This window comes from Ornithodoros turicata, chromosome 1, assembly GCF_037126465.1.
Source record: "Ornithodoros turicata isolate Travis chromosome 1, ASM3712646v1, whole genome shotgun sequence".
Classification (NCBI taxonomy): Eukaryota; Metazoa; Arthropoda; class Arachnida; order Ixodida; family Argasidae; genus Ornithodoros; species Ornithodoros turicata.
The window spans coordinates 103,768,257-103,795,237 of NC_088201.1; the positions used below are offsets into that span (position 1 = coordinate 103,768,257).

The window sequence follows — 26,981 nt, forward strand, 5'->3', positions numbered from 1 at the left end:
AGTTGCGGGACAGTCCGAGCATAACACCTTGTATACAACGCCGCAACTGTTGTACTGTTATCACATGAAGTACATACAGACTGATCACCCCCACATAGCCAGATGGTACATGTACTGTCCTTTACTTTTAATACTTTCACATAGGTCACAGTATGTAGCACGAATGTACTACATAGAGTATCTAGTCAGCATCATGCTACCACATATAGTGGCTGCCTAATGCTGTGCATGCTCTGTATGACTGAGGGATAAATGACCCTATAAGTGGGTGAACCCTTCAGACGAGTTTGTCGCAGTAGCTCTGTCCAGCAGCTCGTGATGTGTAGAGTAGCCAGGTCGCTTACTTTGACAAGAATAGGGCCTCCGCAGTGCGTAAGGAGGGGCACAATGGCTTGTCTTGACTTCAAAGTGCAAAATCTTGAGATACACTATGCTGGCTTATGCCCTCTCATGTCCTTTGCTACAGTTATTTCATGTGTCTGTCTTACCACCACAGAAATGACATGTCTGATGATGGTATTGCTTACTCACTTCCAAACATTGGAACATTGAGTGCAAGCATAAAAAACGGGGAGCCCTTCGCCTCTTCCGTCCACGCTATATGCCGACGACATCTGCTTATGGACATCTGCCGCTCGCCGCGACACCATTCAGCATCGACTGCAGGGAGGCTTAGATATTATCGTCGCGTATCTCGCCGACCGCGGTCTCTCCGTTTCACCCAGCAAGACTGTGGCCATGGTGTTCACTCGTCGATCATTCACGAGGTTCCCGCTCGTCATTGAAGGTTCACCACTGCCATTTGTCCCGTACTGCAAGTACCTGGGCGTGGTACTCTACCGTGACCTTTCCTGGTCTCGCCACATTAAGTCTCTCACCACCAAGATCAACAGCTACGTTGCGGTTCTTCTTTGCCTCGCTGGTTTGCGATGGGGCCCGTCCTTCTCTGACCTCCGCCGTGTCCCCCAATCATTCGTGCTGGGTTCTCTCCGATATAGCCTTCACATCTTGCATGGTATCAGCCGAAGCAGAAATCGAGATCTCCCCTTTAGCCAAGCCAGGAGCCTCCGCGTTTGCTCGGGAGTCCCTTCGATCACTGAGACATACTCTGTCCTAGCCGAGGCACGCGAACCGCCGATCGATGCCCTGCGGGACGGTGCAACCCTCCGCGTTCTCGCACGGTACCTTACTCGGCACCCTCTTCACTACCTTCGCCACGTCGACGAAGACTGCCCGGCCTCTGACTTCGGTCGTGCTCTCGTTCGCCTCAAAGGTTCCGTCCCTGCACAGTTCTCCCTACCCTCGCACGCCCTTGCGATGTGGACGCTTGCAAGACCCGAGATAGGTGCCATTATCCCCGGGCCTCCAGAGGAAAAACGATGTGCTTGTGACAGTAGCCCGCCAGCTCGCTCGAGCATCTCAGTTCGGCCTATCCGCTGAGGCGCGCCATTTATACTGATGGATCGGTAACGAATGAGTCCTCAGCAGCGGCTTACTGAGGCGCCCAGGAAAACCGTGACCTCGCCCTCCTACTTCCCTACACAGTGTCCTCCACGGATGCGGAGCTGCTCGGACTGCTTGACGCTCTGCGACATATCGCTGCGTCTGTGCCTGATGCGTGGGTCGTCCTCACAGACAACAAGGCGTCTCTGGCGCTCCTGTTAGCATACCGCCCGAGCGTCGTGAGTGACCTCGTACCATGGTACTTCAGGAGTACGCCCAACTCTCCTCGGTCGGCCACCGCATCTGCCTTCAGTGGGTACCCGGGCATACAGGGCTACACGTAAACACCTGTGCTGACGCGGCTGCGAGACGCGACGCGCTTGATGCGGCCACGCCGGTGCCCCTACTGGCCCTCCCGGTGTCTGCGTGTCGCCTGATTATACGGCGTTTGTGCGGCGACGGTGCTATCCGACCTAATTCGTTCCTGCAGTCCATCGATCCCTCACTGTTGATTGTCATCGGCTGCCACTGTACCCGCGAGGAGGAGTCCCTTCTACATCGTCTTCGGCGGAACGTTGCCCTCACCCGTTCACTCCTGTTCAAAATGGGCAGCGTCTCATCTCCCACTTGCCCCTGCTGCGCCGTAGAAGACGATATCTCTCATCAGCTCCTGCACTGTCAGCGTCACCACCATCAGCGGGCCATGCTCTGGCAACACCTCTCAGAGCTTGGGTGCACGGACGGACGGTGCTCCGCTTTCTGCGTGACACGGGCCTCCTGGGCTCCCTGTGAGCCGAGTGTCTTTTTAAATTTTTCTTGTTTTCATTTATTTATTTACCTTCTTGTTATTTCCTTTTCTCTTGTTTATATTTTCCCTTTCTTTTTTCTTTTTTTAGGCAATGGCAAGACGGCGTGCCGCATGGCTGACCTTTCGCCTTTCTTTTTTTCTTATGTTTTTCTGCCAATAAATTCCCCCCGTCCACAGCAAAGTTGTGGAAGTGCTATTCCAGTCGATGGCATCCCAAACGCTGTGAGTAACTTTCTCTGAGCACTTGATGCATACGTATCTTTCATGCACTGCTTTCTAATCCATCGGTCACCTAAGAGCTACCAGTTCATTTTTTGTTTTTCTTTGTTCCAGCTATCCATCAAAAAAGTTTTATTTTAAAGTTGCAAATCTCTTGCTCCAGAGATACCCTGGTCTTGCTGATGCCATTGGGGCGGGCCATGTATGTTTGCCAGTTTGAATAAGTGCAAACATATCATTTTGTCATGATGCAAGAGAGTTCTTTCTTCATTGTCAGTTTTCGGGCGCATAGCTATGCGGCAACTTCAATCAAAAGGTTTTAAATCTGAATCCTTTGGAGTTGGATGCTGAAAGGTGATAAAAGCCCTACTGCAAATGTATAGATTGGAATAACAATGCGTGCGTTTGTCGGCCTAATTTAGCATGCTGGCTAACATTGAATGCAGAAGGCTAATTCCATGTCAAATGATCCAGTGTCCCTGTTGGATCATCAGCAATGTTTAAAAAAAAATGCGGGTGTTGCTTACCTCGCCCAATGATATCCTGCAGAGAAATTTGTCACGTTCAAGCTCTAGGCGGCTCCGAAGCGCTCCTTTTCTGCTAGAACCACTGTCGGCTTGACAGTGAGCTGAGACACTCCATCTTGGGAACACTTCATTTGTGTCTCTTGGCAGAAGAAAGAATGTTTATTACTGCGCAACACTGGCTTGCACAACAAATAAAAACAACGATAAACAAGAAAAGGATGATTCGACGCCTATGCGGGCGTCCTCATCAGCTTCAAAAAACGTGAAGGAACTGTTCATGAGAAGGGGAAACCTTTCATGGGAAGGGGAAAGAAGGAAGAATATTTTAGATCTTGGTCGGAATTGCAGTCCACTTGCTTAAAGGGGTGCAGGAACGCACAAGCCATAATGAACAGAATATTTCCTTAGTTTTGCGATTCTTTTTCTACAAGAATGTAAGTTCTCCAATTTCGACGAGATATCTTCTGACCCGCACAGCATACTCCACAATAAAAAAAAAATAAGCTTCACGTGAAACAGTTATTTGAAGAAAAATAGGCAAAATAAGTATTTTCTTAAAGAAATGGTTCAGTTTGTGACAAGCATTGCGCAATGACTAGGTCGCATTACCCGAGTAAAAGTTGTGTCTTGTTATGAAACAAACCTTCCTTAATAACAGATAGAACAATCTCGAGGGTATTTTTTGATATACTTTAGCACTTCTTTCTTTTTTTTGCGTGTGCCACTTGTACGCATTTCCAGGGTTCTATGCGCAGCAACCACATGCCGCACCTGAATGTGTTGTGCTATTTCTTATCTCTCTCACTCTTTTTCTTTCATATTGTACTCTTCCATTCTTAACTTGACTGGCTCTATAAAAAATACCATAGCTATAGTTGTTTCTTTATTATTTATATTTTTTCGTACAGTTCTAGTTCTTGGTGCGAAAGGGCAAACCGAGCTGTTGTGTGTGCAGACTAAGATGCGTAAGATGTGTGAGAGAAGGAATTCGTTAACAGAATGCGTAATATTGCTCAAAACCAGATTATTATACTGGCACAAGGCATATTGCTGCAACAAATAGGCTCGTAGGGCATACAGCTGCGCCATACCAGTTGGAGCAAGGAAGTACCATTTCTTCCAGCCTGAGAGCCATTGCAAAGTGACAACTACACACACCCCCTCGTCGAATGTCAGTAAACGTTTCTTCGTCCTCCACCCGTAACGTTGTATACAGTCGCCAGTATAGCGAAGTTCTCATTCATGTGACACTTTGTCTTCCTTTAGCTTCTCGTCTAGTTGAAATGCATACTATGTGCGGCGGCGTCTTCCGTCGGAGGCAACTAGGGCTTCGCGAAACATGCTAGATTACATGTGTAGACGGTATTCTATGGTTCGCAATTAAAAACGAAGAGATGTTCTTGTTTCAATTGCTTCATATTTAGCTTTCGAAATATTACGGTCCCCAGTATAGCAAAGTTTTCATTCATGTGACACTTTGACTTTCTTTAGCTTGTCGTCTAGTTCAAATCCATACTTTCTGCCGCGTCGACAGCCGCCAACATAAACTGGGGCTTCCAGAAACATGCCAGATTACATACGTAGACGGCATTCCAGGGTTCGCAGTCAGAAAGGAAGAGCTATTCTTGTTTCAATGGCTTCATATTTCGCTTTCAGAACATTACGGTCGCCAGTACAGCAAAGTCGCTCATTCATGTGACACTTTGACTTATTTTGGCTTCTCGTCTAGTTCAAATGCATACTTTCTCCCCGGCGACAGCCGCAGACAACAAATGGGGGTTCCAGAAACATGCCATTTTACATGCGTAGACGTCATTCCAGGGGTCGCAATTAAAAAGGAAGAGATATTCTTGTTTCAATGGCTTCATATTTCGCTTTTTGAACATTACGGTCGCCAGTATAGCAAAGTTGCTCATTCATGTAACACTTTGACTTCCTTTAGCTTCTCGTCTAGTTCAAATGCATACTGTCTGCCGCGTCGACAGCCGCCGACATAAACTGGGACTTCCAGAAACATGCCAGATTACATGCGTAGACGTAATCCCAGGGGTTGCAATTAAGAAGGAAGAAATATCCTTGTTTCAATGGCTTCATATTTCGCTTTCGGAACATTACGGTCGCCAGTATAGCAAAGTTGCTCATTCATGTGACACCTTGACTTGCTTTAGCTTCTCGTCCTGTCCAAGTGCATAATTTCTGCCGCCTCGACAGCCGCCGACATAAACTGGGGCTTCCAGAAACATGCCAGATTACCTGCGTAGACTGCATTCCAGGGGTCGTAATTAAAAAGGAAGAGATAATCTTGTTCCAATGCCTTCATATTTCACTTTCGGAACATTACGTTCGCCAGTATAGCAAATTTGCTCATTCATGTGACACTTTGACTTCCTTTTGCTTCTCGTCTAGTTCAAGTGCGTACTTTCTGCCGCGTCGACAGCCGCCGACATAAACTGGGGCTTCCAGAAGCATGACAGATTAAATGCGTAGACGGCATTCCAGGGGTCGTAATTAAAAAGGAAGAGATATTCTTGTTCCAATGCCTTCATATTTCGCTTTCGGAACATTACGTTCGCCAGTATAGCAAAGTTGCTCATTCATGTGACACTTTGACTTTCTTTTGCTTCTCGTCTAGTTCAAGTGCGTACTTTCTGCCGCGTCGACAGCCGCCGACATAAACTGGGGCTTCCAGAAACATGACAGATTAAATGCGTAGACGGCATTCCAGGGGTCGTAATTAAAAAGGAAGAGATATTCTTGTTCCAGTTCCTTCATATTTCGCTTTCGGAACATTACATTCGCCAGTATAGCAAAGTTGCTCATTCATGTGACACTTTGACTTTCTTTTGCTTCTCGTCTAGTTCAAGTGCGTACTTTCTGCCGCGTCGACAGCCGCCGACATAAACTGGGGCTTCCAGAAACATGACAGATTAAATGCGTAGACGGCATTCCAGGGGTCGTAATTAAAAAGGAAGAGATATTCTTGTTCCAATTCCTTCATATTTCGCTTTCGGAACATTACGTTCGCCAGTATAGCAAAGTTGCTCATTCATGTGACACTTTGACTTTCTTTTGCTTCTCGTCTAGTTCAAGTGCGTACTTTCTGCCGCGTCGACAGCCACCGACATCAACTGGGGCTTCCAGAAACATGCCAGGTTACATGCGTAGACGGCATTCCAGGGGTCGCAATTAAAAACGAAGAGGTGTTCTTTGGTTCAATGGCTTCATATTTCGCTTTCGGAACATTACGTTCGCCGAGAAGGAGGAGGAGTGTCGTTGGGAGGAACCCGAGAGGTCTGCCTGCCTGATTAGGCGGCATGTTTCTCGGGAAGGGAAAGTTGGTGGAGAGGAGAGGAAAGGGTGAAGTGGAAGACCGAGCGGAATCCGCTCGGGGGGAGGATAGCTGCGTCTATGGGCCGACTTCAGGGGAACTGTGCCGGCATACGCCTATTACACATCTGAGGGAATCCCAGGAAAAACCCCAGACGGCACAGCCGGCCCGCGGATTCGAACCGCGGACCTCCCAGTCTCCAAGCGCACGCGTTACCGCTGCGCCACCGGAGCTGGTATTACGTTCGCCAGTATAGCAAAGTTGCGCATTCATGTGACACTTTGACTTCCTTTTGCTTCTCGTCTAGTTCAAGTACGCACTTTATGCAGCGTCGACAGCCGCCGACATAAACTGGGGCTTCCAGAAACATGCCAGATTACATGCGTAGACGGCATTCCAGGGGTCGCAATTAAAAAGGAAGAGATATTCTTGTTTCAATGGTTTCATATTTCGCTGTTGGAATATTACGGTCGCCAGCATAGCAAAGTTGCTCATTCATGTTACACTTTGAATCTCTTTAACTTCTCGTCTAGTTCAAATGCATACTTTCTGCTGCATCGACAGTTGCTGACATAAACTGGGGCCTTCAGAAACATGCCAGATTACATGCGTAGACGGCATTACAGTGTTATGTCGTAGTCCGGCGTGTGCTGATCAGAGGACACAAGAAACATGCGAGATCACATGCGTAGACGGCATTCCAGGGGTCGCTATTAAAATGAAGAGATATCATTGCTTCAATGGCTTCATATTTCGCTTTCGGAACATTACGTTCGTCAGTATAGCAAAGTTCCTCATTCACGTGACACTTTCACTTCCTTTAGCATCTCGTCTAGTCCAAATGCGTACCCTCTGCCGCGTCGACAGCCGCCGACATCAAGTGGGGCTTCCAGAAACATGCCAGATTACATGCGTAGACGGCATTCCAGGGGTCGAGATTAAAAAGGAAGATATATAATTGTTTCAATGGCTTCATATTTCGCTTTCGGAACATTACGGACGCCAGTATAGCAAAGTGTCTCATTCATGTGACACTTTTACTTCCTTTAGCTTCTCGTCTAGTTGAAATGCATACTATCTGCCGCGTCGACAGCCATGGACATAAACTGGGGCTTCCAGAAACATGCCAGATTACATGCGTAAACGGCATTCGGCCCGTAGAAATTTAACGTTGCCTTTTATGCTGTAATTCTTGCACGACTTCCTACATGTCGCCAGTGAGGATTGAACTCACGACCGTTAGTTTACGAGACCAGTGCTCGGCCACTGAGCTATTTTTTTTTCTAGCGGCTTGTCGCTAGAAATTTAACGCCGCCTTTTATGCTGTACTTGTTGCACCCCTCGCTACATCAAAATATTGTTTGGTTGATTCGACATGACAGGTAGACTCCTACCGTCTTGGTCTCGTGAAACCGATCTTTCCTTGTATGTCAAACGAGAGTTGGAAGTCACCTGACGTTGCCGCCAGTGAGGATTGAACTCACGACCCCTGGTTTACAAGACCAGTGCTCTGCCACTCAGCTATAGCGGCCCGGTGCTAGAGATGTAACGGTGCCTTTTATGCTGTAATTGTTACACCTCCCTCTACATAAAAATATTGTTTGTTTGATTCGAAACGACAGGTACACTCTTTCCCTCCGTCTTTGTCTCATGAAATCCATCTTTCCTTGTATGTCAAACGAGAGTTGGAAGTCACCTGACGTTGCCGCCAGTGAGGATTGAACTCACGACCCCTGGTTTACAAGACCAGTGCTCTGCCACTGAGCTATAGCAGCACGGGACTAGAAATTTAACGTTGCCTTTTATGCTGTAATTGTTACACCTCCCTCTACATAAAAATATTGTTTGGTTGATTCGAAACGACAGGTAGATTCTTTCCCTCCGTCTTTGTCTCATGAAATCGATCTTTCCTTGTATGTCAAACGAGAGTTGGAAATCACCTGTCGTTGCCGCCAGTGAGGATTGAACTCACGACCCCTGGTTTACAAGACCAGTGCTCTGCCACTGAGTCATAGCGGCCCAGTACTGGAAGTTTAACTTTGCCTTTTACGCTGTAATTGTTACACCTCGCTCTACATAAAAATATTGTTTGGTTGATTCGAAACGACAGGTACACTCTTTCCCTCCGTCTTTGTCTCATGAAACCGATCTTTCCTTGTATGTAAAACGAGAGTTAGAAATCACCTGTCGTTGCCGCCAGTGACAATTGAACTCACGACCCCCGGTTTACAAGACCAGAGCTCTGCCACTGAGCTATAGCGGCCCGGTACTACAAATTTAACGTTGTCTTTTATGGTGTAATTGTTACACCTCCCTCTACATAAAAATATTGTTTGGTTGATTCGAAACGACAGGTACCCTCTTTCACTCCGTCTTTGTCTAATGAAATCGATCTTTCCTTGTATGTCAAACGAGAGTTGGAAATCACCTGTCGTTGCCGCCAGTGAGCATAGAACACGTGACTCCCGGTTTACAAGACCAGTGCTCTGCCACTGAGCTATAGCGGCCTGGTACTAGAAATTTAACGTTGCCTTTTATGGTGTAATTGTTACACCTCCCTCTACATAAAAATATTGTTTGGTTGATTCGAAACGACAGGTAGACTCTTTCCCTCCGTCTTTGTCTCATGAAATCCATCTTTCCTTGTATGTCAAACGAGAGTTCGAAGTCACCTGTCGTTGCCGCCAGTGAGGATTGAACTCACGACCCCTGGTTTACAAGACCAGTGCTCTGCCACTGAGCTATAGCGGCCCGGTACTACAAATTTAATGTTGCCTTTTATGCTGTAATTGTTACACCTCCCTCTACATAATTTTTTTTTTTATTCGAAACGACAGGTAGACTCTTTCCCTCCGTCTTGGTCTCATGAAACCGATCTTTCCTTGTATGTCAAACGAGAGTTCGAAATCACCTGTCGTTGCCGCCATTGAGGATTGAACTCACGACCCGTGGTTTACAAGACCAGTGCTCTGCCACTGAGCTATAGCGGCCCGGTACTACAAATTTAACGTTGCCTTTTATGGTGTAATTGTTACACCTCCCTCTACATAAAAATATTGTTTGGTTGATTCGAAACGACAGGTAGACTCTTTCCCTCCGTCTTTGTCTCATGAAATCCATCTTTCCTTGTATGTCAAACGAGAGTTCGAAGTCACCTGTCGTTGCCGCCAGTGAGGATTGAACTCACGACCCCTGGTTTACAAGACCAGTGCTCTGCCACTGAGCTATAGCGCCCCGGTACTACAAATTTAATGTTGCCTTTTATGCTGTAATTGTTACACCTCCCTCTACATAATTTTTTTTTTTTTATTCGAAACGACAGGTAGACTCTTTCCCTCCGTCTTGGTCTCATGAAACCGATCTTTCCTTGTATGTCAAACGAGAGTTCGAAATCACCTGTCGTTGCCGCCATTGAGGATTGAACTCACGACCCGTGGTTTACAAGACCAGTGCTCTGCCACTGAGCTATAGCGGCCCGGTACTACAAATTTAACGTTGCCTTTTATGGTGTAATTGTTACACCTCCCTCTACATAAAAATATTGTTTGGTTGATTCGAAACGACAGGTAGACTCTTTCCCTCCGTCTTTGTCTCATGAAATCCATCTTTCCTTGTATGTCAAACGAGAGTTCGAAGTCACCTGTCGTTGCCGCCAGTGAGGATTGAACTCACGACCCCTGGTTTACAAGACCAGTGCTCTGCCACTGAGCTATAGCGGCCCGGTACTACAAATTTAATGTTGCCTTTTATGCTGTAATTGTTACACCTCCCTCTACATAATTTTTTTTTTTTATTCGAAACGACAGGTAGACTCTTTCCCTCCGTCTTGGTCTCATGAAACCGATCTTTCCTTGTATGTCAAACGAGAGTTCGAAATCACCTGTCGTTGCCGCCATTGAGGATTGAACTCACGACCGCTGGTTTACAAGACCAGTGCTCTGCCACTGAGCTATAGCGGCCCGGTACTACAAATTTAACGTTGCCTTTTATGGTGTAATTGTTACACCTCCCTCTACATAAAAATATTGTTTGGTTGATTCGAAACGACAGGTAGACTCTTTCCCTCCGTCTTTGTCTCATGAAAACGATCTTTCCTTGTATGTCAAACGAGAGTTGGAAGTCACCTGTCGTTGCCGCCAGTGAGGATTGAACTCACGACTCCTGGTTTACAAGACCAGTGCTCTGCCACTGAGCTATAGCGCCCCGGTACTAGAGATGTAACGGTGCCTCTGATGGTGTAATTGTTACACCTCCCTCTACATAAAAATATTGTTTGATTGATTCGAAAGGACAGGTAGACTCTTTCCCTCCGTCTTTGTCTCACGAAATCGATCTTTCCTTGTATGTCAAACGAGAGTTGGAAGTCACCTGTCGTTGCCGCCAGTGAGGATTGAACTCACGACTCCTGGTTTACAAGACCAGTGCTCTGCCACTGAGCTATAGCGGCCCGGTACTAGAGATGTAACGGTGCCTCTGATGGTGTAATTGTTACACCTCCCTCTACATAAAAATATTGTTTGATTGATTCGAAAGGACAGGTAGACTCTTTCCCTCCGTCTTTGTCTCATGAAAACGATCTTTCCTTGTATGTCAAACGAGAGTTGGAAGTCACCTGTCGTTGCCGCCAGTGAGGATTGAACTCACGACTCCTGGTTTACAAGACCAGTGCTCTGCCACTGAGCTATAGCGCCCCGGTACTAGAGATGTAACGGTGCCTCTGATGGTGTAATTGTTACACCTCCCTCTACATAAAAATATTGTTTGATTGATTCGAAAGGACAGGTAGACTCTTTCCCTCCGTCTTTGTCTCACGAAATCGATCTTTCCTTGTATGTCAAACGAGAGTTGGAAGTCACCTGTCGTTGCCGCCAGTGAGGATTGAACTCACGACTCCTGGTTTACAAGACCAGTGCTCTGCCACTGAGCTATAGCGGCCCGGTACTAGAGATGTAACGGTGCCTCTGATGGTGTAATTGTTACACCTCCCTCTACATAAAAATATTGTTTGATTGATTCGAAAGGACAGGTAGACTCTTTCCCTCCGTCTTTGTCTCATGAAAACGATCTTTCCTTGTATGTCAAACGAGAGTTGGAAGTCACCTGTCGTTGCCGCCAGTGAGGATTGAACTCACGACTCCTGGTTTACAAGACCAGTGCTCTGCCACTGAGCTATAGCGGCCCGGTACTAGAGATGTAACGGTGCCTCTGATGGTGTAATTGTTACACCTCCCTCTACATAAAAATATTGTTTGATTGATTCGAAAGGACAGGTAGACTCTTTCCCTCCGTCTTTGTCTCACGAAATCGATCTTTCCTTGTATGTCAAACGAGAGTTGGAAATCACCTGTCGTTGCCGCCAGTAAGGATAGAACTCACGACTCCTGGTTTACAAGACCAGTGCTCTGCCACTGAGCTATAGCGCCCCGGTACTAGAGATGTAACGGTGCCTCTGATGGTGTAATTGTTACACCTCCCTCTACATAAAAATATTGTTTGATTGATTCGAAAGGACAGGTAGACTCTTTCCCTCCGTCTTTGTCTCATGAAAACGATCTTTCCTTGTATGTCAAACGAGAGTTGGAAGTCACCTGTCGTTGCCGCCAGTGAGGATTGAACTCACGACTCCTGGTTTACAAGACCAGTGCTCTGCCACTGAGCTATAGCGGCCCGGTACTAGAGATGTAACGGTGCCTCTGATGGTGTAATTGTTACACCTCCCTCTACATAAAAATATTGTTTGATTGATTCGAAAGGACAGGTAGACTCTTTCCCTCCGTCTTTGTCTCACGAAATCGATCTTTCCTTGTATGTCAAACGAGAGTTGGAAATCACCTGTCGTTGCCGCCAGTGAGGATTGAACTCACGACTCCTGGTTTACAAGACCAGTGCTCTGCCACTGAGCTATAGCGCCCCGGTACTAGAGATGTAACGGTGCCTCTGATGGTGTAATTGTTACACCTCCCTCTACATAAAAATATTGTTTGATTGATTCGAAAGGACAGGTAGACTCTTTCCCTCCGTCTTTGTCTCACGAAATCGATCTTTCCTTGTATGTCAAACGAGAGTTGGAAGTCACCTGTCGTTGCCGCCAGTGAGGATTGAACTCACGACTCCTGGTTTACAAGACCAGTGCTCTGCCACTGAGCTATAGCGGCCCGGTACTAGAGATGTAACGGTGCCTCTGATGGTGTAATTGTTACACCTCCCTCTACATAAAAATATTGTTTGATTGATTCGAAAGGACAGGTAGACTCTTTCCCTCCGTCTTTGTCTCATGAAAACGATCTTTCCTTGTATGTCAAACGAGAGTTGGAAGTCACCTGTCGTTGCCGCCAGTGAGGATTGAACTCACGACTCCTGGTTTACAAGACCAGTGCTCTGCCACTGAGCTATAGCGCCCCGGTACTAGAGATGTAACGGTGCCTCTGATGGTGTAATTGTTACACCTCCCTCTACATAAAAATATTGTTTGATTGATTCGAAAGGACAGGTAGACTCTTTCCCTCCGTCTTTGTCTCACGAAATCGATCTTTCCTTGTATGTCAAACGAGAGTTGGAAGTCACCTGTCGTTGCCGCCAGTGAGGATTGAACTCACGACTCCTGGTTTACAAGACCAGTGCTCTGCCACTGAGCTATAGCGGCCCGGTACTAGAGATGTAACGGTGCCTCTGATGGTGTAATTGTTACACCTCCCTCTACATAAAAATATTGTTTGATTGATTCGAAAGGACAGGTAGACTCTTTCCCTCCGTCTTTGTCTCATGAAAACGATCTTTCCTTGTATGTCAAACGAGAGTTGGAAGTCACCTGTCGTTGCCGCCAGTGAGGATTGAACTCACGACTCCTGGTTTACAAGACCAGTGCTCTGCCACTGAGCTATAGCGGCCCGGTACTAGAGATGTAACGGTGCCTCTGATGGTGTAATTGTTACACCTCCCTCTACATAAAAATATTGTTTGATTGATTCGAAAGGACAGGTAGACTCTTTCCCTCCGTCTTTGTCTCACGAAATCGATCTTTCCTTGTATGTCAAACGAGAGTTGGAAATTACCTGTCGTTGCCGCCAGTAAGGATAGAACTCACGACTCCTGGTTTACAAGGCCTGTGCTCTGCCACTTTTTTTTTTTTTTTTTACTGAGCCAGCTTTTTATTATTATTCAGATGTTAAAATACAGCTAAAAACCACAAAAAGCGCCTTTGCCTTTTGCTTCAGTGGTGGCTTCTTCTTGTCATGGGTCTTGCTCGGGTGCTCTTTAGCAGGCGCGTATTTGAAACCAGTCCGCTCTTCCCCACTTCACGACCTGAAAATTCGTTCCGCATGCCCATGCGTTCAGGTTGCTTCTCGTCCCCTTCTCCAAAACGAGCTGTGGCTCCCTTCTGTAGGCTTACCAGGCTACGCCTCTCTATTTTCCGGGCACCCCCTTTTCTCTGTCTTGATGTTTTGCAAGAGCACCCTCAACGAGTCGCACAATGCATTATCTTCTGTTGCTTTCACAGTTGCTTCGATCCATTCGAGGGTTCCCAGAAATTGAACCCAAGGTGTCTTTACCTTCGGAACGCACTCGGCAATAGCCCTCCGGTATCGCCACAGAGCATCTAATCCTGCCACCACTAGCGTAGCCGGGGTGTCGTTTTCTTCTCTGCCCTCGAAGACCAGGAACTTGACCGACATCCAGTTTATGTTTATATCGAGGTTGGTGTACAAGGCCTGTGCTCTGCCACTGAGCTATAGCGGCCCGGTACTAGAGATGTAACGGTGCCTTTTATGGTGTAATTGTTACACCTGCCTCTACATAAAAATATTGTTTGGTTGATTCGAAACGACAGGTAGACACTTTCCCTGCGTCTTTGTCTCATGAAATCGATCTTTCCTTGTATGTCAAACGAGAGTTGGAAATCACCTGTCGTTGCCGCCAGAGAGGATTGAACTCACGACCCCTGGTTTACGAGACCAGTGCTCTGCCACTGAGCTATAGCGGTCCGGTACTACAAATTTAACGTTGCCTTTTATGCTGTAATTGTTACACCTCCCTGTACATAAAAATATTGCTTGGTTGATTCGAAACAACAGGTAGACACTTTCCGTCCGTCTTTGTCTCATGAAATCGATCTTTCCTTGTATGTCAAACGAGAGTTGGAAATCACCTGTCGTTGCCGCCAGTGAGGATTGAACTCACGACCCCTGGTTTACAAGACCAGTGCCCTGCCATTGAGCTATAGCGGCCCTTTTATTATACAGCAGACATCGACGTAAGACATGTCATAAAAACATTGTTAAGTAAAAAGTGAGCTCTGTCTTGGAGCCACACTACCACAAAATTTCTCCATCCAGTCCAGTACGTGCCCTCTGCATTCCGCAAAACGCTTCATTTGAATGAGCTGATCCGCTATATAGGTCATGGGTGTTCCCATGGGCTCCTCATTTCTCCCAGCAATTACCAACTTCCACAAGGAAAACATAGCAATCACACAGAGTGTATCGTACCGTGGTCCCGACTTTTCTATCAATGGGAGATACCGAATCGTGTGTGGGTTGAGTCGAATTCTTTTTCGTATGGCTGTACTCAGATCATCCCACATAAACTGTGCTTCCGTACAGTACAAAAAGACATGTTCAATTGTTTCTGGCTCTTTACAGTACCTGCAGTTAACAGACCAGGGTACAAAGATGCCCTTCTGTGCTAGCCAGGCTTTCACAGGTAATGTATTGGTGTGTATCTTAAAGAAAAACGTTTTCACTGTAAAAAATTACCGTAAATTTTACGGTCAAAATCTATTTTTTGCCGTAAAAAGAATAGGTATGCTACTGTAATTGGAAATACGGTCGAAGTAGTGTAATTAATACGGCACCAATGAAATATACCATTATTATGACTGTTATCACGTAAATAAGACAGTAGTGTGCCAGTAATCCTGATTACGGTCAAATGACTGTAGATATTACGGAAGTCTGCCACACTTTCACATTGGATTCCAGTATCTGACATTGTGCTACGCTTGCTGGGAACAGTGAATTTTAATAAATGGCCGATTGCTGTACATGTATACATGCATATGGTGGCACAGTGTTGGTATGCATTGTATTTCATTAGATGGTACCAGTTGAAGTTGGTCTGGTGAGCAACTGGAAGTGAGGTGGTGCCAGTTCGAACTGGACCAGTTTACATGTTTAGGGGAAGTTTCGGTTTCAGTGCCATGACATGTTAATATAAAGATTGCAAGGCGAAGTTAAAGTAATTTTATTAGTAGAAACAAATAATATTTCAATTTTTGGAAAACTTCATTAGCGTTAACGAATGTTATTTTGGAATTCTTATATTTGTATTTTGTGCGTTCCTGCTCCTGTGAAGAATGATGCCACGGAGTAGAAGTAAGGAGGCCGATCTCTCCCCGAGCGCTGTTAGGAGAGTTTCGTACCTAATTCATCGAATATTTGTGGCCGTGTGGCGGCGCTCGCGAACTGACGGAGGCTGGCACCGCGGCCCTTCCCGTAGTTACGCCTTGGTTAGCGCTATTTATTCCGGTTACGAAAAAACCTTCGAAACAAGAGCTCAAGGATAGCTTGATGAAGAAACACGTCCATCTTGTGTCCATGCAATTTTCAATCTACGCCTTTTGTCTCGAGATGCATTCTTATTTAACTCGCAATACCTTTTTCTGTGCGCCTTGTGGGAAAGCCGCCGTTATGGGACTCGCAGATGTGTGTAGTGTGTGTAGAACAGCCAAGGGGAGTCCCGACTGTTGAACGGCTGTATACAACGGCAGGTTTTCTTATGTTGGTCGCTTTCTTTCTTTCAATGTAGTGTTACAGCATTACTGTTATCCGCAGCAGATATTAAGCCACAGCTCTACGGGCGCCTTTACATGCAAAATGTCGAACGAGAAATACCCGTGATGGAAGGTTGTTCTCAGGCTCCTTTTACAGACATACCCACCATACTTCGTACTAAAATGACTCATGAACGCAGGTACGGATAAAACGTAAGTTTTTTTCGTTTCATTTCCATCTGTTTTCATAGATCGTTAGCATTTGAAGATAGACCAAAAGCCAGGGGACATCAGGAGAAAAATTTACACACATTGGCTTGACGTAACAATGAAACAAAATGTAATATGACGTTTCGATGCCTGTTCGGGCATCCTCATCAGGATTCAGAATTCAATCAATCATGCTGATGATGATGCCCGAACAGGCATCGAAACGTCATATTACATTTTGTTTCATTGTTACGTCAAGCCAGTGTGTGCAAGTTTTTCTCGTGATGTCCCCTGGCTTTGGGTCTATCTTCAATCGTTAGCATTTGCCTGTCACATCAAACACAATCGCAGTGTGACCGTGATTCAATATAGGGGGAAAGACAGTGCGGTCGTTCACTCACCGCCGTATTCTTGAACAAGCCTCGACTCGACGCTCCGCCTCGACTCCAACGAGTGGAGGAAAGTGGCGCTGCTCCACTCGAAGAGCCCATGCGTTTCATGAACCCTATTCGGGGATTCCTCCGCCAAGGCGCTCCTCGAGAAACCGTCCTCGAATAAAGCTGTAGTCTCGTTCCCAGCCGTCTTTCGGGACCACTCGAAAATGTTAATTATCGTGCTTAAAACACACTTATGGCATGAAAAATAAATGTAATTCTTTACTTTATTTCGACCAACGTCCATTACAAATACAAACACAAAGGTCTGCAAGTGTTTGAAGAAGGGTGCAGGTGTTTCGAACTGGGAAACAGACTGATAGGTTTCCTAGTTTTCTGGTCTGGCAATTATAACCACAACGGCAGCAGCTAGCTTAATGGCATGGTCACCTCGTATCAAATAATATGAAAGATGATGTCACTGCTTGTCACTCTTCTATTATGTTACAATATGTGGCGTGAATGACTGTTTGTTAGCGGATGGGTACGTTTACCCAACGCCTTGAGGGTAGCTATAAACAATCAAACAAACAAAACAGATTTTACAACAACATCCCGAGCAAAGAATCGGGGAGACCATTCTTGGGGAGTCACCGCGAGCATGTTGTACGAACGTTGGCCCTCAATCGCGCTCTGCCTAAACGGTGGAGCCTGTTATCCCGCCCAACAAACGGAATTCGTACTATTGGAACAACAACTGCAAAAAAAAAAAAAAGAAAACTAGAGAAAAAAACACATGAATGGAAGATTTGTTGAGCCGTTTCGGTGATAGCTGGAGCAGGGGTTGGGCCAGCTTGATACAGTATAAAGATTACGGAAAAACATTGAGGAGGCAGATCAGATGTTTATTTTCTTAGATGTCCAGTCAATGCACTGTTTCTTTTTTTGCACCACTTTTTGTGTGAAAACATCCTTCAAACACACCTTCTTTGTGCTAAATAGCGCGAAAGAAGGAAAATTTATTACACCTTGTCTTGAAAAGTGTGCTTGCGAGAAGGTGTGGGATTTTTTCCACAACGCGGCACAGCGTCGTTTCTGACACATTCGCAATGTCTCCCGTGGCAGTTCGAAAAGTCCTAACGTCATAAAATCACATGTCGACGGGCAGCTGTAGCACAGGAGGTAGAGGCAGCCCACGATTGCACACATTTTCCTCCACTTGCAATGTACGGTTGCTTCGTGCGGTTTTCTTCATGAAGCGGTACCGCACACCATATGAGGAACTCGTGATCATCAAAATGGTCAAAAGGAGTTTGATGGCCCCTTATTGAACGTTGTCGCTCATGGTGATGTTGTCAGCACCCAGTTAAAGGCCATCGTGGCACAAAACGCAGTCGATGGACGCAGCGAACGACCTGTCTTCCGCCATGACACCAGCCAAACTCGAGTTGAGGAGCGTTCTCGAGGTAGCACCGATGTTACCTCGAGATTTTCGAGGAATGCACGGAGGAATTCCTCCACTCGAGGAGCGTTTCGAGTCAAGGTCGATTTATGAAGCGCAAAACCGGCCTCGAGGAGCAGCTCGAGCCGAGTTTCGAGTCGAGGCTCGTTCAAGAATACGGCGGTCAGTCTCTGACTTTTGCTTTTTCTTATCACAGGTTTTATCAGTTCCCAGTCGAACTCTATCATTGTAACTTTGATTGCTTTTGCAGCAGTTTTGTCTTCCTTGCCTTGTCTCCGTGTCGTCTGTTTTCCATCTTACATCCGATGTGCATCCTCATCACCGTGTAATAAGATATGACAGATCTTGTTAGGTCATCCTTGTGTTCTTCACAGCCCACAGCTGGCACAAGAGTCTGTTCCATGTCGTCAACAATGCAAAAGAGCATATCCTCATGCATCCTCCCACTCAGTCTCTTCATTATTATGCTTTCGAGAAATGTTAGCAGGTTCAACAGCTGGCCTGATGGGAACGTTAGCCCCCCCCTACTCTTTAAAACTATCAGCCTGTACTGTTCATCAAGCTGTTCGTCTGCTGTTGCGGTGAGAGCCTGTTTGCAATCTTCGCAGCTGCTAAGAGTTGCAACTTTCCTTGCGACAAATCCGCCGACATAGGCCAACACGTCCAAATTAGTGTCCGTTATGTTGTAGCTGTGCTCGTCGGCAGTTGCTTGGCTGACCGCCTCACTTTGTGATGTGTGACCTGTGATGCCTGCTAGTCGTTCCCTGATATCTGCCTGTCCAGAGGTGGAACTTTGTGGACACTCAAAGTCTGCCAGAGCCGTCAGGATTTCGCCCCCTGTAATATTTGACCCCTTTGGTGGCTTCATCAGCGAATAAGCAGTGAGCAGTCGGAACATCTGAGCGAACATTGCAGAATCTGGGTGTTGGTTTTGGCCGCAGCTGTTCCGCATCATACCAAAGAATCGCTGAAAAAGGAAACAGTATTGTGTTTGCATCATGGCATAATGCCACACTTTTGTGCGCAGGAACATCAGGTACCTCCAAAGCATCCTGGTTCAGGCGTGCTGTCATCAGGTAATTGAATCCACACTCAGAAGTCAGGTAATCCACAATCTGCAACGTCGCCTTGATCGTAACCTTTAACCCAACTGATGTCTGAGTCGTCATGTAGTTCTCCTCAGCTGTTCCCCATGGCTGGTTGTTGCTCATCGCCTCCCATTCGTTGATGAATGCCAGAAATTCCTCAAGCACCTATGAACATAGCAAAACGGAGGAAATGTTGGCACCTTTTCCTTTTATGTTGTTAGCTGATTATTAATGAGCTGTTTACTTCAGGACCTGGAACATTCTTGCTTGCTGTATGCATGTTTGTTACATGTCAGCATGAGTTGTGTATAGAAAAGTATTTTAGGCAAAAAGCTATGGAGCTAATACAAGGCAATTCATGACACTAATGCAACAAAATGCTGTGATAGGGAAGGGAGGAAAGACCCAGTGACATCCTTTTGTTTTAGAAAGCTGCTGTGTCCACAGTCTTGGCCATGTTTATTATTTCTGTATTACTTTGTCTGTTCTTGGCTATTAGGCACTGTTGCAGGTTCCCCATAAACAAGCTTCGATATGAAAGCACTGGAGCTTTTGTCTATACTGTTCCTGCACACACTGATATATAGTAAGCTCTGTTTCCATGACGTCAGTCCCTTTCTTGCCTCCGCCAGGTACTTTCCATCTTAGGGCATACTTTAATTATGTGTTTAATAAAGAGTACTGATGCAACCAGTACTCATCATCATAGGTCATCACAGGTACAAGGCTTGTACTGTATTATGTTTATGCTTGCTGTCACTAGACACTATTGCATATTTTTTATGAAAGTGCTGGTTTTTACCGCTTGTTGTCGCTGGCTGTTGCCCAGTGCCTGGCTCGGTGTCCTTGAGTTCATTACGTCGACAAGGCTGTCAACCTACTCTACAAACTGGATGGTTCCCTCTGAGTCTGTTAGGTCTGGATGCTGTGGCATGTACAGTTTCATTGCCTTTGCAACGCTGTTGCTAAAGAACTGAAAAAAATCGCAGAACGTTTCATTGTCATTTGTATTTGCATTTTGTGGATTGCTGGGTCAGCTAAAAAAAGAAAAAAAAAGAAACAGAGTTGTGCTAAGGGCAAGTGTAAATTCACCTGAAATGCCATTGCAACGTTCATCTTCTGAAATGGCCGTGGGGGTTCACATGGTCAGGTGTTAGCTTTGGACAGGCTTTTAATGTTAGGGCCTTGTGCTGGTCCATCTGAACCACTGCTTCCCAGTGCTTCATGCTTACAGTTCCACATGGGGTCTGCAGTATTGAGGCAGAATCACTACATTATTCACAGACATAATAGTGTAAGTTTGAAGTAGTGACGTACCAGTAGCTCCCTCTTTTTCAGGATGGCATTTCTTAAGCACTTGATGAGGTGTGGGAAGTCGGAGGTGAACCACAGCCTCCTGGAAAAATCACTTGGGTGGGTGCAGCTGACGTCATCAACGTTGAGGCCAAAGTGATTCCACATGTTCCTGTTCCAGGAGGCGCCGTCCGTAGTTACTGCATCTACTCTGAGACCCGCCCCTTCCAAGAGTATGACACACTCAAGTACAAGCTTGTGTAGGATATTGCCTGGTGCACTTCCCTTGCTGAGGAAGCAGGCTAGAGCCTGTACCCATTTCCCCTTGAAGGGTTGAAACATGAAGACCAGCGCATGGTCTCCCTTCTGGGCCTTCTGCTCCTCCGTTGTGTATTTTCCAAGGTTGATGAAGCCATGGACCTTTAGTGTTGATTTGTCAACTGAAACAGCCTCGGTGAGCTTCATTTCATCCACGAGTAAAGCACCTGTAATTTTTTGGGTTAAGGATAAATTTTTTCCCCTTTTTGTTGCTGACTTATTTGTTGTTTTTAACTTGTGGTAGGTAGCCCTGTATCAAGGCAGTCATCTTTAGATGTTGCTTCACTTCACATTGGATATGTCAAAACAAACTGTATTTTAGAGCCTCCAATTGCTACAATAGGTGTGGTCCAAGCCATACTGAGCACCGGAAGAAATGGGTTTAAGTGACAAAGTTGAAATAACAAGCAGAACTGCTTCAAGCTGGATAGTCTTCAGTATCATTTTAGTTACTGGAAGCTTGAGCAAAATGTTTGCGAGTTTTGGGCTTTTGATTCTCATCAAAAGGCATTCATAGATCCATTCTACTGTATAGCGATGTCCCTTAGGGCCCTTTCTCCTTGCAGCATCAAAGCACTGTCTCACTGCTTCTTTCTGTGCTTCGGGAAGGTCACGGAGCAATTCTTCGATAGCCTGGGCCTTCATTTCGCCACATTTTGCTTTTATTTTGTTGACGTTCTGCTTCAGCTTGAGTACCTTCAGGGCAAAAAGAATGGGGAGAGAGAGCTGTTTATATTAAACATACACAGGGGTCGTGCTCATTGTCCTATGGCTCGTGCATATGATTACCGTTTTTCTGAGGTAGTGCCTGCTCCTAACTACATTCCTTTTACTGTGCTTTGCAGGCCTCCCTCTTTTTGCACTCTTTGCGTGGCTCTTTTGGCGTGCTCTGTCGCGGCTTCGTTTGCCATTTTGCCTGCAGTAGAAGCACCTTGAAATCTTGGGCCCAGGTACCTTATCATCCTTCTCCGTGTAGAAGCCAAGGCATTGTTCTGAACGGCTGTGAATGAACAAAATTGGTACACAATTCCCCTGTTACGCTTAGCGATGTACAGTGGTGTTCAGCCTAGAGCTGTTGCTTTACCTTGTACTGTTGCGTATTCCTGGGCATGGAAGAAGGCCATCCATACACTGCAGAATTGCCACAATGTCATGCTTAGACTGGGGAGGGATGACTAGATGTGTTGGCAGTTGCACAAGCTTATCTTTTATGAATACTTTCACTTCAAGCTGGTCTGTGATTATCAGACGTTTCGTCACGTTATAGTCTCTTGCTATGTACACAAAAGCTACAAAGTGTTTTTCAGCATCTACTGAGGCAGCCCGCTGACTGTTTGGCCTCTGTATGCTTTCCACATCACTCAAGAGCACATTAAACAGTGGTTCTTCGTGCCTTGGGTCGTCGTCATCGTCTGGCATTTCCTCAAAGTCTCCTAAGGTATATGGCATGTCCTCAAAGTCTCGTAAGCTGACGGAGTCAGGATCATCGTGTGAGCAGCTGGGTATTGGCTCATCGCTTGACTTTAGAGCTGTGGTCGACTTCCTCTTTGCTGCAGTTTTCTCTGCAGCTGCATCTCGGTCAGTTGGGGCTTTTCGCTTTTTCGTAGAGGTGCTTAGGTAGGATGGAAGACCAGGAAATATGGATGGGATAGCACTTGGCTTTATAATGGGCCGTGTCCTTTCAATCCTTTCCACGGTCCCGTCTTTAAGAGTGATGGTATAGAACCGTTCAATATCGTCCTCTTGGAAGTGCTGCTCACACACTTTGTCCTTTTCTGTGAACTCCCTGTCCTTCCGTGGGATTTTCTGTCGCCATTTTTCAAGAACAATGGGGTCCTATGAAGCCAATATTAACATTTAGAATGTGATCCTTACTGATAATGATGTCACTTCAGCTTCAGCAACTGTTCATGTGTCATGTTCTGTTTTAGCCAACAGGAGGCAGAGTCAACGCAGTAAGCACGGGCTATAAAAATTATTTTTCGTACTCTTGTCAGGTGCCTGCACTATACTTTTTCCAACAACAAATAGTTAACTGCTGAGTACACATACAACAGTGAAATAAGAAAGAGAGAAGGGTGTACTGACATCGGTGGTGGGAGTAAAAAGGGAGGTTCAGGGGCCGGGACGTTTTGAGCACCAAGCTCTTATTCGTACGGGAAACGAATAAAGAAAGGGAGTGAGGACGGCATGGTCTGCTAGGGGGCCAGGACTTGTGGTTGTGCCGCCATGCACCGCGATCCTCCAAAGGAGAAAGAAACTGATCACAAACCAAAAAGTAACCTATCGTTGAGTCCCCAAGATGAATAGAGCTAGGAAGGTAGATAAGACGACTGTCGTTTGATTATTGAATCCTGATCTAATCGCAACTTTAAACAGCGGGGAGCATCACAGGGGAATGTACCACTTTGCTGTAACCAGTCTGGTGTCTGCAGTCAGCTATGGACCAGAGGGGGCCTTAGGATCTGAGGTTGTGCAAAGGTTATAGCAAGAGATAAACTGAGCTTGTGAACTTGGTAGAGCCCTGGATCGGCAATCCAGAAGATGTGGGTTCGATCCCTACAGCTGGCTAACCTTTTCAGTGACTTTCATCTTTCATCAAAGGTTATAGCAGCAAGTTTAGAGACATGCCCGGCAGCAGCAAGATCTGACACACTGAATGTAATTTGTCTAAGCAAGGGGAGGGTGGAGGGGTGGAACTCTGCTACCAGAGGAAGTGTAGCACCCCTGTTTAAGGAAAACGGGTTTTTCATCCTTTTTTTTTTCTTAGGACTGGAGCGCATGCTTTCACAACCGCACATGCAAGTGCTGGCCCCCTAGCCGACCATGCTGTCGCCATCCTCACACCTTTCTTTATTCGTTTCCCGTCTGAAGGAGAGCTTGGTGCTCGAAATGTCAAGGCCCTGATCCCCCCTTTTTACTCCCACCACCCATGTTAGTACACCTTTCTCTCCTTATTATTCCACTATATTTTCTCCACCAGTGTTCCATCACTTACTGATCTCCAACATACTTGAAGGAAATAAAATGGGGGGGGGGGATATGTTTATTAAAGAAGAAAAAGGGAAAAAGAAAAAAAAGAAAATGGTCAAAGCACATTATAGGCGTAATTGAAACTCCATTAACAATTCGGCTTAACAACAGTCGCTCCTGAACACCGCGATGCATCCATGATCTCCACTAACCTTACTTATTATTGTTGCCTTCATTCATTACTTTATCACTATGCGTACAGCAGCGTTTTCACCTAACTGCGTCCGTATCGTCAAGGGTCTGAACAGACGTGTGAAATGGATAATCTGGTTTTGTTCTCCCAACATCAATAAGCTGATTTGGAAACGGATGCTGTCAACTGGAAAGCAACATCAGCGACAGTTGTTCCCAAACACTAAGTGTAAACAGTGCTGCTTACCTTTGGTGCTCCGAAAAGGTACGGATTTCTCACTCCTTTCGCCTTGTTTTCCCGCTTTGAAGCTGAGTACCCAGTTTTGCAGGCAGGTATGAAGCAGTTTTTGCTCATAATTTACACAAAAATCACGCGTCTTCTGTGCAGGACACGGCGCGCTAAACACTGGCGACTTTCGCTTTCTCTGAATTGCAGTGGAGTTGCGCAGTCAGCAAAACAACAGCGGCGTCATATCCTTGAAGTTGGCTTCACACCACAACATTCCAACTTAGATTATCATGATAACAAAAGGTATAGAGTTAAAACAGACTCAAAAGACAACTTCTTTCGTTTGTAGTGTTTTATTACAGAAGACATATAGCCCCTCACAGGCTTAAAGTCAGTCAGTGCTTCTTAGATGTCACTGGAAAACATATAAACATCGCTTCCAAGTTCTTCGCTAAGTGCTTCTGCTGCGTTTACACTGACAGTCTCATGCTAGAAGCTTCGACGGCACTAAAATAAAGACAAGCAATTGGGAAGATCATTTTTCGGCGTTCGCGTTCATCTCTGCGGAAACTTTGCTTTCGCTGTCGGTATCCCTTTGAGGTGGCTTCTCCTCATCACTGCTAGTGTCGTCAAGAAGGCTTTCCCACCAAGCTTGGAAACGAAAGCGTTGCTTACTTCCCCGAATCATACTGTAGGCGCACAATTGACGAATGACAGTTGATACTTCTTCCAGTGAACGTGTTTATTTATCAAACCCAGTTTTAATCCCAGTATTTGACATGTAATATAAGTTCGCACGAAGCGCATTTCTAAGGCATAACTCCAGGAGAGGCCTCCGACCCAGCCTCCGGCAGTTCACGAGCGCCGCCACGCGGCCACAAATATTCGGTGAATTATGTACGAAACTTTCTGGCAGAGTTCGGCCTCCTTACTTCTACTCCGCCCAGGCGAAAATCTGGACTGGTCCCAGAATGGTTCCAGTTGAATCTGGACTGGTTCCAGTTGGATGTTTGATGGTCCCGGAATGGTTCCAGTTGAATGTGGATGGTCCCAGCTGGATTCCCAAGTGGGGTGGCTGGTTCCACTTTGGTGACATCAGTGGTACCACTCTGGTCTCAGATGGTTCCAGAAGTTCCAGCTGGAGCCTCACAGGTACCATTTTGTTCCCAGAATGGTCGCTGAGACTCCAAGTCGGGCAGCTTCCCAGCTTCCCCCTTTGAGATTTCATCTTGTCCACACTTGCCATGTTTTGTTTGTTCTATTACTCTGATCTATTTTAGCACAGGCATGGTCTCTTTTTATTGCTGTTTATCCAGGTGCGCGCGTCTGCGAATGCTGTAACTCCAATTCGTGCACATTCTCATCTGAGGTGAATATCATAACATATTAAGTACCAGAGAAATGTAAAAAAATACATCTCAACAACAACAAAAATTAAGCTAAATACTAGAAGAAAGACAACAACAAAAAAAGAAAATGTAATTGCAGAGGCTGATGCAATGTGAAGACGCCACGGCAATTCAAACTTCAAACGGCGAGAGCCAAGAGGGAGAGGAGAGGGCGAGAGGCGAGCGAGCGAGAGTGGCAGGTGGCAGTTGGAAGTTAGAACTTCGACGCGTTGGTTAGTTTTGTCTTCAGTAGCCGTCGCAAGGATGGTGATGGTGTATCTCCTGTGCAGTATTTACGTGTGTTTCAGTGCGCTTTGTAAGACAATGCGATGACAATGGCTCCTGTGCAACACATTGTCGATTTCCCGGAAGAGTTTTGACGCCAAGAAGACGTAAACGGCGTAGAGGCAAGAACGCACTATGAAACGCCAATCGGACTGCACGTCGCGAATGTTTGCAGGTATGAGTGATGACCGTGATGTTTTGATTACTATTAATTAGATGTTTCATTTTAGAAACTTCGGAGGAACTTGAAGAGAAACAGGATCAGAAGATTCCGAACGTACGGTGAAGAGGAATGGGGTGTATGTCGCGACCTGCATGGAAAACAGGAGTGTCGTGTCATCTTCTCCAAGAAAATACAAGATGTGAGGTGGCCAACGAACGAAAGCTCCCTGTGGTCCGTGAGTGCATCGCACAGTCAGGCATATGCTTTGTCTAGACCAGTGTTGCGGATTTGAATCCACGGATTTGATTTAAATCCGGATTTAAATCCACCGGAGGGCTGGCGGATTTGATTTGCGATTTGATTTGCGCAAAAAAATATGGGCAGGATTTGGATTTGGATTGAATCGCATTTTCCACTAATGATTTGGATTTGGATTCAATCGCATTTTCCACGAATGATTTGGATTTGGATTCAATCGCCCCTTTTTCAGCGGATTTGCGCGTGGATTTCGCCAAGCTCCCTCACAAGATGCATGGATTTGAAATTGAGCGAAGCGCCGTTTCGCATTCTACACGAATTGATGTGACTTTGTCTGAAATCTGCACGAGCACTAGCGGCGTCCTCTCTCCAGAGCGGCAGGAGTAGCCGTTTTGTTCCAATCACAATCACCGAGGGAACACCAGGTGCAGTTCTTTGAACGCAGTTAACGTTATTCTGTCGATTGGACGGCTTTCCCGTGGACCTCTAGCTGAGTCTTCAAGCACGACCCGTTTCAAGCTTGCCAAATCATGTCGGGAAATTCTTGGTCTTCGCCATCATATAGAACGCATATAGGTACACGCATTCACGTCAAAACAAAGTAAAAACGAATAATAAATATATCACATCCTATCATTTCGTGATTTTGGGAAT

General features: G+C 45.9%; 1 protein-coding gene and 23 non-coding genes across 24 annotated transcripts in view; all 24 read right to left on the reverse strand.

Moving 5' to 3' along the window:
* Positions 1-26,981, reverse strand: part of LOC135381243 (uncharacterized) — a 48,632-nt gene that overhangs the window by 11,824 nt on the left and 9,827 nt on the right. Inside the window, exons 2-3 of the mRNA XM_064612539.1 lie at positions 23,838-23,841; positions 14,812-15,064 (exon numbers count right to left, since the gene is read on the reverse strand). Coding sequence (XP_064468609.1) covers positions 14,812-15,064; positions 23,838-23,841 — 257 coding nt within the window. The remainder of the gene's footprint in view (positions 1-14,811; positions 15,065-23,837; positions 23,842-26,981) is intronic.
* Trnat-ugu (transfer RNA threonine (anticodon UGU)) lies at positions 7,785-7,856 on the reverse strand. Its single transcript has one exon. It is a non-coding gene; the product is annotated as a tRNA-Thr (tRNA).
* On the reverse strand, positions 8,029-8,100 carry Trnat-ugu (transfer RNA threonine (anticodon UGU)). The gene has a single exon. It is a non-coding gene; the product is annotated as a tRNA-Thr (tRNA).
* On the reverse strand, positions 8,273-8,344 carry Trnat-ugu (transfer RNA threonine (anticodon UGU)). Its single transcript has one exon. It is a non-coding gene; the product is annotated as a tRNA-Thr (tRNA).
* Positions 8,517-8,588, reverse strand: Trnat-ugu (transfer RNA threonine (anticodon UGU)). The gene has a single exon. It is a non-coding gene; the product is annotated as a tRNA-Thr (tRNA).
* Positions 9,005-9,076, reverse strand: Trnat-ugu (transfer RNA threonine (anticodon UGU)). The gene has a single exon. It is a non-coding gene; the product is annotated as a tRNA-Thr (tRNA).
* Positions 9,244-9,315, reverse strand: Trnat-ugu (transfer RNA threonine (anticodon UGU)). The gene has a single exon. It is a non-coding gene; the product is annotated as a tRNA-Thr (tRNA).
* Trnat-ugu (transfer RNA threonine (anticodon UGU)) lies at positions 9,488-9,559 on the reverse strand. Its single transcript has one exon. It is a non-coding gene; the product is annotated as a tRNA-Thr (tRNA).
* On the reverse strand, positions 9,729-9,800 carry Trnat-ugu (transfer RNA threonine (anticodon UGU)). Its single transcript has one exon. It is a non-coding gene; the product is annotated as a tRNA-Thr (tRNA).
* Positions 9,973-10,044, reverse strand: Trnat-ugu (transfer RNA threonine (anticodon UGU)). Its single transcript has one exon. It is a non-coding gene; the product is annotated as a tRNA-Thr (tRNA).
* Positions 10,213-10,284, reverse strand: Trnat-ugu (transfer RNA threonine (anticodon UGU)). The gene has a single exon. It is a non-coding gene; the product is annotated as a tRNA-Thr (tRNA).
* On the reverse strand, positions 10,457-10,528 carry Trnat-ugu (transfer RNA threonine (anticodon UGU)). The gene has a single exon. It is a non-coding gene; the product is annotated as a tRNA-Thr (tRNA).
* Trnat-ugu (transfer RNA threonine (anticodon UGU)) lies at positions 10,701-10,772 on the reverse strand. Its single transcript has one exon. It is a non-coding gene; the product is annotated as a tRNA-Thr (tRNA).
* On the reverse strand, positions 10,945-11,016 carry Trnat-ugu (transfer RNA threonine (anticodon UGU)). The gene has a single exon. It is a non-coding gene; the product is annotated as a tRNA-Thr (tRNA).
* Positions 11,189-11,260, reverse strand: Trnat-ugu (transfer RNA threonine (anticodon UGU)). Its single transcript has one exon. It is a non-coding gene; the product is annotated as a tRNA-Thr (tRNA).
* Trnat-ugu (transfer RNA threonine (anticodon UGU)) lies at positions 11,433-11,504 on the reverse strand. The gene has a single exon. It is a non-coding gene; the product is annotated as a tRNA-Thr (tRNA).
* Trnat-ugu (transfer RNA threonine (anticodon UGU)) lies at positions 11,921-11,992 on the reverse strand. The gene has a single exon. It is a non-coding gene; the product is annotated as a tRNA-Thr (tRNA).
* Positions 12,165-12,236, reverse strand: Trnat-ugu (transfer RNA threonine (anticodon UGU)). Its single transcript has one exon. It is a non-coding gene; the product is annotated as a tRNA-Thr (tRNA).
* Trnat-ugu (transfer RNA threonine (anticodon UGU)) lies at positions 12,409-12,480 on the reverse strand. The gene has a single exon. It is a non-coding gene; the product is annotated as a tRNA-Thr (tRNA).
* On the reverse strand, positions 12,653-12,724 carry Trnat-ugu (transfer RNA threonine (anticodon UGU)). Its single transcript has one exon. It is a non-coding gene; the product is annotated as a tRNA-Thr (tRNA).
* On the reverse strand, positions 12,897-12,968 carry Trnat-ugu (transfer RNA threonine (anticodon UGU)). The gene has a single exon. It is a non-coding gene; the product is annotated as a tRNA-Thr (tRNA).
* On the reverse strand, positions 13,141-13,212 carry Trnat-ugu (transfer RNA threonine (anticodon UGU)). The gene has a single exon. It is a non-coding gene; the product is annotated as a tRNA-Thr (tRNA).
* Positions 14,235-14,306, reverse strand: Trnat-cgu (transfer RNA threonine (anticodon CGU)). The gene has a single exon. It is a non-coding gene; the product is annotated as a tRNA-Thr (tRNA).
* On the reverse strand, positions 14,479-14,550 carry Trnat-ugu (transfer RNA threonine (anticodon UGU)). Its single transcript has one exon. It is a non-coding gene; the product is annotated as a tRNA-Thr (tRNA).